A 9,613-nucleotide genomic window follows, 5' to 3' on the forward strand; every position below is an offset into this window, starting at 1 on the left:
TGGGGCGTCAATGGTGGATCAAATTAGGTGTAAAACTGACATGGTTTTCGAAATCTACTGCCAAATTTCTTACACCCAAAAAACCTCCTACCTGGGTTGTCATTGGACCAAGACGTGTTTAATTCGGCTGGGTTTCCACAATAGCACACCGGAATCACTTCAAGCATCTCAAATTTTCCTTTTCTCCCTTTTCTTCTTCTTCCCCTCTTCTTCTTTTTCTTTTTCTCTAACCTTAGAATGGTGTGATAGGGTTGTTAAATTGAGAGTAACTGACCAACTGGAGGATTTTTTGACACTAAAGACGCCATCATCTGCCATGTCACTTTGCCGTGACGTCTGTGATAAAAAACAGCAAAAAGGACTGTTTTGTAACTTTTTAAAAGTTGAGTGACTGAAATGAAACCTAAGTGACTGTTTTGTCAGCTAACCCAAAGTTGGGTAACTGATGATGTAATTTACTCTAAATTTTAAAAAAAAACTATGTATAAAATTCCGAAAATACCCTCATCTATTAAAACCCTCTGATTCCCTCTAAACGATAAAACCTAACACTGAAACTCCACTCTTAATTTCTCCAACAATGGCTTCCACCATCTCAAAGATCCCCACTCACTCCCTCATCAAACTCCTCGTTTCGTCCTCACCCAAACCACCCGTTTCCTGCTTCATTTCCACCGCCACCGCCACCGCCACCGCTGAGAACCGGACTCAGAAACTCGAACGCATCGCCGACGAGCTTTTAGATCTTACAAAGCTCGAACGCTACGACTATTCCATCCTCTTCCGTCTTAAACTCGGCCTCAACCGCTACGGACCTGCCGTATCCGGCGTATCCTCCGCCGCCGCTTCGGGTCCGGGAACCGGATCCAGCGCAGCCGAAACGAAAACGGCGGAAAAGACGGCGTTTGATATAAAGCTGGAGAAATTCGATGCGGCGGCCAAGATAAAGATAATAAAAGAAGTGAGGACGTTCACGGAATTGGGTTTGAAAGAAGCGAAGGATATGGTGGAGAAAGTTCCGGTTGTGGTTAAAAAGGGAGTAACAAAAGAGGAAGCTGAGGCCATTATTAAGAAGCTCCAAGAATTGGGTGCTACTGTGGTACTTGAATGATTTTATTTATTTGACTAAAGGTGTAGAATAATTGTTGTTTTGATGAAATGGGAACAAAAGTTTTTGAGGATATTGTTGTTATTGGTATTACCAATAGAATTTTAAAGTGAGAAACTTTGCTGAAGTCAATTTGATCCATTGATTGGGTTTGTTTTGGGATAGTTTAGTTTAGGGTGTATTGAAATGAATGGATTAGGATGGATTAATGGTAGTACCTGCAGTTCACCTTCTATTTGAGAATGGTGGTGACCGGTGCCAATGCCCCTTGGCGTTGGGTCCCTTTAAAATTCAAGTTGACTCGTGATTATGCTTCATTGTTAGTTCACTCTAATATTTGTGCCCTGATATCAATTAAGGATTTTTATAATTTCATGTTTCATAATCTATAATCATATTTGAACGTCGAGCGAACATGAATAAAGAAAGATTCAGCCACCTTTCTGGGATTAAGTTATCGATTGAGCTCAAGTCTTTTGCTGCTTTGGAATTATGCCCTTAATTCAGAAACTATAAGTTAAACGCAGGTTTAAGTATTACAAATGGGAAACTGACTCGATCTTCAGATCTTGAAATCAACCAAAAAAAGAATATATTATTTATCATATTCTAAAAGCACTGTTAATTACAAATCGCCTATAAACCAGCAATACAACTAAGTGGCTTATGGCAATAGCGATAATCAACTAGAAATCGTAACAAAAACCTAGGCAATATCTAATTTACACTAGATGAGATTCAGCCCTGGTTTGCACTTTCTGCTAAAGGAGCTCATTTTTCGAGTTCCCCACCTGCCCATAACTATCACCTCAAGAAAACGTTATGCGTCTAATCTTGAACTGGCAACCGCAGGAGTTTGCCATATGAACTAGTACACTCAGCTGGCATATGTTGGAAGCTTCATTTAAATGCTCTATCGGCAGTAATTCCACTTCCATCCGCTACCAATTTCTTCACGTAATACTTGGATTTACGAGATAGATTAATCTTTTTCCTCCTTTCATCAGGTATCATGTCGATGCTACACTCCGTAAACCCACGCCTTACAAACCTGCTAAAACCACACTGTTTTATATATCATATCCTGGACATCGTATGGAGAATATTCAATATAACTCAACTCCCCCTCTTTCTCCAGATTTCAAGGTTGCTTCAAATTTATCTAAAAGGTGAATGAAAATAATTCCATGTTTGAAATGATGTAGTGGGAAAAAAATACAGACCAATCAGCAGTCCGAGTTGTCAGAAGGAAAAGCCTATCCAATCTGAGTGAGGACGCCTTCTTCTCAATATAATCTGCAGATATTTGATTATTAGGAATGATATTGGTTGGTTGACCACAAAAAATTTCCCAGAAGTTTGTATCACATCAAAGTGATGCTAATTAGAACAACATTCATAATCAGATTCAAATCCAGCATCATTTCACGATTAGATAGTGAGAGCTAAACTAATCAGCAAATCTTTTGTATGCAATCCATCCTACAGTCAAAAAAGGTACTTTGTCGGGTGAGCATTTCTAAAAAGATCAGAACTGACAGGTTCTTGCATTGCGTTGCTTTTCAGCTTCAACAGAATAAGTAGCAGAGTACAATCATGTCTAATATGACATAAGCAGTGAAGATAGAGATTTTCAATATCATACCAAGCAATTTATCCCCCTGTCCTTGTCCTCGGCACTCGGGAGAAACTGCAATGCAAGCAACTTCTCCACACTTCTCCTTGAAGAAAGGAAAAAGAGCAGCACAAGCAATGATTTGACCTTCCCTTTCCATAACAGCGAATGAATCTATGGCCTTAAGCAGCTGCACAAACAAAAAGTGACAACAACTTAATTTTCAGGATTTCGGCTCCAGGCCTTTAGCTCAGAAGAAAAAAAGCCTTTTGCCCCTCCCATTTTTGTTCTTCAGTAAGATTTAAAGCCAAGGCCAATTTTAATGATTCTGATCTTTACAACGAAACACCCAAGAACCAGTAGAAGAAATAAAGCACATCATAGAAGAAGAATAAATAAATGAGATAGTTAGGTTAAAGAAATCTCTAAAGGACCTTAATACAGACCTCATCATCGGTCCTGCGAACCAATGTGCCGGACTCTTCCAAAGGTTTTATGATTTGCTTGATGCCAGCGAGATCTGTTACCTTAGCCATCCTAGCCCCTTCATATAGATCACTGAATAACAAGCAAAGCTAAAGTCAGCAAATTGAACACAAGACAGCATAATGACCTATCAGATCTTGCAACAGTATTTCACATAAACTAACAAATTTCAGCCACGTTACTTGTGATCCCTAATCCTTGGAAAAAGTATGTGGGAACAACATATACCTCCAGTTTGTCTGTTGTCAAATGTTATGAAACTGATTGGTGCTTAATGCAAGACCAAGTATTCAAAAGAAATCATGGTTACTAGGAGTGCCTCTGGTGTACCAGTTAATTTGAATAATATATAAATACTTTACTGAACACTTGAACTTTTTTTTTCTATAGAATACTGAATGGTTAAACTTAGTTACGTATAACATTCATTTTAGGTTTAACTATGCATCCAAGGCAGAACCCAACAAATCATCCAAACTAGCCATCTGAAAAGCAAATACTAAGAACTCACTAATCAAATGCAGATGCATAGGGAATTAACTATATTTGGTAATGCCTGTCAGCCAATGCCTATTTTCCCACAAGGTTAACCAACAAGTTCACTGCAAAGATTGAATACCTGGCCACCATTGTCCCCATTCCGTCTCGTTTGAATAGTTCCAATAATAGGACCCCACCAATAGTGCCATCTAACAAATGAACTCTTTGTACACCACCCTGACATGAAGCAGAAAATGGAATCGGCTTACTGTTCTCTCTCTCTCTCTTTTTTTTAGGCATCCAAATATACTAAGGTGGCAACAAACTATGAAATCTTACTCTGCAGACAAAAGCTGCAGCAGCCAACTCTGAAAGGTAACCATTTAGTCGACTTAGCCGCTCCTGACCTCCAATAGCAAAGCCCTGCTCTCCAGATAAACCATTGCTGTTGTCAAAACCAACACCATTCTGAAAGGTTGGATTATGAGCACCATTAAGAGTCTGCCTATTCTGCGAAGAGTGAGCAGCTGCAATAAAATCATTATGTCCAAGGCAAGTGAGATCTTCTTCAGCAAAAGCTTTCACATATTTAGCTGCTATTTCGCTTTGCTCGGCGCGCTGACGGATTAACATATCTGCTTCTTGAACTGGCAAGAAACTAATATGGCATCCATTCTCATCCAAGATCGGACCATCTATGATGCAAATAAGCTTGTCTGCTCCAATAGCTAATGCACAAGCAGTAGCAACTTCATATGTGCTGAATTTAGGAAGGCATAAAAAAATAAGGTTTTTGATCGGAGGAAGAAAAAAATTAGGCTAGTCCAAGATGTACCATCAAGCAAACATATGTTTTAGTTAAATTAGAACTAGCTATCAAAAATAAAAACTATATGTAAAATACAAGGACTGCTCATGTTGAGAAGGTATATTCAATCCCTCAAGAGAATTCCTGAGTTGGGTTTTCTTTAATCCTTATGCATTGACATACTGCTAATCCTACCAAGTCACTTGCTGAGACACAGAACTAAATGATCCCCCTATTAATGAGAAAAACAACATAGATAAAATTAAATGAAGATAGAAAAAGAAAAAGTGATGTCCTGCCTAGTAAATAATAGCTTGTAAAAGAAAAAATTGCAGAATATGATCTCCCCCCCCCCTAAACACACACACACAGAAAAGGCAGCTTTAAAGTGAAAATAGGAAATTTTCACTTCACATGATAGATAAGAGCAAGCTGCAACCAAATGCTATCGAAGTTACACTGCATACTTGCAATTCAAAACTTCTCCAGAGCTAGAATAACCCAAGTTGCTTAATATTACTATACAACCACCATCAAGCCTCTCACGCATACGGGCAACATCTACTTTCTTTACTTCACCTGTTGCTCCATAATCAACACCTTCAACTACTCCTCTTCTCTGCAAAAGGGTTTAACAAGATTCACAAAGGCAAAAATATAATAAGTCTAACAGCAGAGACATGCCAAAAACATGCTTTCATGGGTCATCCATCTCTGACATGTCATATTACTCCAACTCTTCATTTTTTTTCCTTTAAGCATCCGTTTACAACATATACTCAATAGGGGTATGGGGCATGGGCATGATCCTCTAAAACCCCTCCACTTACAAGAAAATCATGAAAAATATTGAAAAAACGTGTGTTGGGCACATACCCATGTCTAACATTCACACCTTAGTCTGAATAACATAGTCTACATGTACTAATGTACATACACATCAAATGTAAAAGATTATATATCCCCACTCGTTATAACCAGTCTCAAGGAGAAGAATATCAATGCACATAAAAGCATAAGCCAAATCCCAAGTATTCTATTCTCAAAACATAAACATCCTAACCTTGGCTGCAAGGAAGTTGCCGCTAGCAACACTGACACCAACTTCGTGCAAACGACTACTATCTCCATGTCGACGAATATTACATATGGATGGTCCAGGAGAAAGTTTTGCCTCCATCATTAGACGAATCCCACCTGCCGCTTCCGTTGCGGCAGCTAGCGATTCTGAGTCTGTTATTCTATATCTACCATAATACTTTGGTTCATGCCCTGCAAATTTTATAGCTTATTTTAAGTAACTTCAACTCTATCTAACCAAAACAGAAAGTTCAACCATAGTCAAAGTAAAATAAAGACTAAATTATCCAACTAAAACATTTTAAATCATAATTAGACAAAATGAAGCTTCAAATTTTGGCCAAAGCTTCCAAATTGCTCAGATTTTAATAATAGAGGCAAACAATACTAAAATATATGATAAAAGTTCCAACAAAAAGATCAATCATAGTTGAAGTAAAATAAAGACTGAATTATTCAACTAAAACATGTTCATCATAATTACACAAAATGAAGGTTCAAATTTTGGCCAAAGCTTCCAAGTTGCTTATATTATAACAATAAAGAGAACTGATAACAAAGTGAAATTAAAAGAATCCGACCTCTTTCAGTCAGAAGCTTGTCAATTTGCACGTCAGTTCCCGGAACAATAACAAATCTGATCCCTAGGTGATGCAAAAACGCAATATCCTGCAAATTAAAAGGTTAAAAAGGCTGATCATAGAGAAGGATTGAGAAGTATATAAAATTAGTTCGTGCCTTTAAAATGGCGTCCAAAAAGGGAGACGCGACGATTTCACCCGAAATAATAACAACGAAAGTGCCGCCACGGTGGGCCCAGAGGTAAGGCCAAGCCTCCCGGAACCACCGGACGAACTGCTTATCGTCGACAGGGTTGTAAGTCTCCTCCATGCTATCTTCTTCGTTAACCACATTGCGCTTAACCGAATAACTTCGCTTAGACCAGGGTTCGGGTTTAAGACACTGAGTCCGGAAATTTAATCCGGTTCTCAATTTGAGGAGTCCGGTTTGGAAGCCGCGGCGGGTTGAAAGTAGTTCGCTTCGAGCCGTGGAGATGAGAGGGAGGCGAGTTGTTGAATATGAAACGACCATCTTCGGCGGCATTTGAAAGTTCGCTTGCAACAGAGCAACGAAATTTGAGTTATATTCAACTCACTTAACTATTCGAAATATTTCATTTTACTCACTTAATTATCCGAAAATTTTTATTTAAATTATTTATGTTAATTTTTTTAAAGTTCGACTAATAAACTTTAAATTTCGACGATAACTACAATAGATTAATATACATCGATGAATAAAATAATATATATTTGATCCAAGTTGATCTAACGATCTGTGTCAGATATCTGAAAAGAAAGTTTTTGAATTTTGATTCACAAATTTGTAAAATTTAAAATTGTTTCATGAAAAAAATTAAACGGTAAAAGAGAATAGGAATGAGAGCTTTCGATTGGTGCAAGTGATGCGAACAATAAAGCCATATAACAATAATTTTAACAGCTCAGTAACTTAAATGAAAACTTTCAAATAATTTGTTCAATGACTATTTTATAATTTTTTAAAATTAAGTGATCAAAACCTCAAGTTGTTAATAGTTTAGTAACAAAGTAATTATGACACGTGGCAACCATAGTCAAGAGGTGATCAAAGGAGAAGTCACTAAAGCTTTCATGGTTGAATTAGTTAAATTATCACTTTTCGGTTCAATTAGTTTGATTGGTTTGATCAATTCAATTAGATAAATTATTAAAATAAAAAAAACTAATTCAATTAATTTAACTATCAATTCAATCGATTTGTAAGTCAATCAATCTATCTTTTTATTTCAAATCGATATCCTAATTAGTTCTCGATTTAATCTAATGTGAGTGATGCTATCTTAACAATAAATTATTATATAAACTTTCTTTACCAATTAATTAAATTAATCCATGTTAATTTATTTTTCATGTCAAACTCCAAATCATTTTTCACAATAATAGAAAATAAAATTTCAAGGTTATAGTTTATGAAAATAAAATAAAAGGTTGCATTAGATATTAATTTTGGGTTGATTGATGGAGATTTCAAGTTGATAGTGAAGGTGGGGTGACGAGGCATGCAGATAAAGAAGATGTGGCGACGAGGGCTTGAAGTCCAGAAAATTCTACCTGCATTACAGTGTTGTATACTTCATGATTGAGTGAATTAATTTCTTTTAAAAAATCAAAATAATTTAATTTATGTAACATTTAAAGGTAATTAATTATAATATTATTTTTAATTTACAAAATTTGGTTGGTATGATAATAAATTGAACATTCAAAATTTATACATTTGTCTATTTTTATGTATATATATTTGAAGCTATTTTTTAATTTTGATATATTTTTAGTATATGGATCAAATTGACAAAATATATATAAAATTAAGGATTTAATTTGTTATTATAATTGATGAAAAACATTTGCAGTGTTTAATTTTCCTAATTATTTACTTTCAAAATTGATAGAAAATTAATTTACCCAATTTATTTTAGAGGAACTATGTATAATCCGTAGAGTTTCAAAATTTACCCTTAATATTTGCAGGGTTTTCACTTAAACTTTTAATTTATTTCCATTCCCACCCACAATGTTATAAAAAATTCAAATAATATCAAAATTAGTGAAATCATCAGTCAACTAATAATTAATATTATTTTTGTTCAATGTGATATGACACCTCGATGACTCGTTTGATGAGATGATATTTTGAGTAAAGTTTAAAAAATTCAAATAAATTTAAAATATAAAATAGAAATTCACAAAAAAATCAAAAGGAAAATTTATAAAATATATTTTTCTTAAAAATTATGATTATTTCTTTTATTTTACAAATTATGATATAAACATAAGCAAGACAATTTCATGGTTTACTTGAGAAAAATTATGCTAGAATAGTTAAAGTTAGACCTACTTACGAGTTAGATTATTCGCTTAAATTTAAAGGTATGTTTGAAAAATATGAAGATTTGGACAAAATGTAAAATTTGAAAACTGAGTTTAAATAAAATTCAAAGTCCATTTTTACATGGGTGAGCAAATTTTTTAGCACGAGTCTAACTTGACTCAAATATTTTATCTTATAAAAAATATATTAATTATATATGTTAAATACTAATTGTATATATTTATATTAAATTATTAACTCAATAATAATTATATTTTAACGTGTTTTAGTGCATTATATTTTAAAAATATTTTTAAATAAAAATCAATTTAAAAACCAAATATATTAGTGGGCTGAGTTGAGCCAAAATTTATTTTTCTTAAATTAAATGGAACTTACATAAAAAAAAATCTTTTTTTCAGGTCGGATAGACTCAAACTTGAAAAATTGATCCCTAGTATCTCTAATTAGAGTCTTTGATACTTAATTATGTAATTGTCGCAGCCATATGAAGACCTGAAGATCTCAACAAATAAAGAAAAAGGAAAAGAGGATTTATCTTACGACTTAGGATTTCCAATCTTTGTTTGGAGATTTGAACAAGCAAAAGGTAGCCACTGATAAGAAGAATCACATTACAAAAAAACCAAGACGGTTTAACGGTTGCTGACAGAGATCTGGCGAAAGAAGAGTTCGAAAGTGGGCTTTAGTTTCAGGGATTTTGGGGCATTTCTCGGCGAATTTGGGTTGATAAAGTGAAATAGGGTGAGAAGATCTTAAACTCGTGCCATTCTTGTCGAAGAAGTGATCGGCGCCGGAGAAGAAGTTGACGACAGTGGGGCTTGATATTGGGAAAAGAAAAAAGAGATGAAAGTTTAAAGAGAATCTAGGCTTATAGTAAAAAAAAATCATAATTTTTACTAGAACTTTTATATATATATTATATAAAATTTCCATATTTTCCATTTTTTTGAAAATTGTATTTTTATATGTTTATATTTTATATAATTTTAATATTTATTATTAAGTTTTCATTTTTTATTTTTATTTTGAAATTTTGATAAATTTAACTCAAAACACCATATCATCAACGACGTGTAACACAAAAGCACTATATAATGTG

General features: G+C 34.4%; 2 protein-coding genes across 2 annotated transcripts; one reads left to right on the forward strand and one right to left on the reverse strand.

The window, feature by feature from the left end:
• Positions 1-510: 510 nt before the first annotated feature.
• On the forward strand, positions 511-1,341 carry LOC105777305 (uncharacterized). The gene has a single exon (XM_012600493.2). It carries the CDS (start codon positions 581-583, stop codon positions 1,109-1,111), a length of 531 nt encoding a protein of 176 aa, XP_012455947.1. The 5' UTR covers positions 511-580; the 3' UTR covers positions 1,112-1,341.
• A 342-nt stretch (positions 1,342-1,683) lies between these two features.
• LOC105777304 (probable amino-acid acetyltransferase NAGS2, chloroplastic) lies at positions 1,684-9,353 on the reverse strand. The gene is made up of 11 exons (XM_012600490.2): positions 9,055-9,353; positions 6,316-7,730; positions 6,159-6,246; positions 5,561-5,769; positions 4,965-5,116; positions 4,029-4,449; positions 3,829-3,926; positions 3,170-3,281; positions 2,754-2,913; positions 2,332-2,404; positions 1,684-2,159 (listed from the first exon to the last, which is right to left on the reverse strand). Exons 2-11 carry the CDS (start codon positions 6,679-6,681, stop codon positions 2,009-2,011), a joined length of 1,830 nt encoding a protein of 609 aa, XP_012455944.1. The 5' UTR covers positions 6,682-7,730; positions 9,055-9,353; the 3' UTR covers positions 1,684-2,008.
• Positions 9,354-9,613: the final 260 nt, after the last annotated feature.

This window comes from Gossypium raimondii, chromosome 10 (genome assembly GCF_025698545.1).
Source record: "Gossypium raimondii isolate GPD5lz chromosome 10, ASM2569854v1, whole genome shotgun sequence".
Classification (NCBI taxonomy): Eukaryota; Viridiplantae; Streptophyta; class Magnoliopsida; order Malvales; family Malvaceae; genus Gossypium; species Gossypium raimondii.

Excerpts from the sequence above, each read along its gene's own strand:
- LOC105777305 (XM_012600493.2), top strand. The coding sequence starts at position 581 with ATGGCTTCCACCATCTCAAAGATCCCCACTCACTCCCTCATCAAACTC.
- LOC105777304 (XM_012600490.2), bottom strand. The coding sequence starts at position 6,681 with ATGCCGCCGAAGATGGTCGTTTCATATTCAACAACTCGCCTCCCTCTC. Across the intron at positions 2,914-3,169 it reads TTCGCAGGACCGATGATGAG|CTGCTTAAGGCCATAGATTC; the intron begins GTCTGTATTAAG and ends TTGTTTGTGCAG. Across the intron at positions 2,160-2,331 it reads ACAACTCGGACTGCTGATTG|GTTTGTAAGGCGTGGGTTTA; the intron begins GTCTGTATTTTT and ends TGGTTTTAGCAG.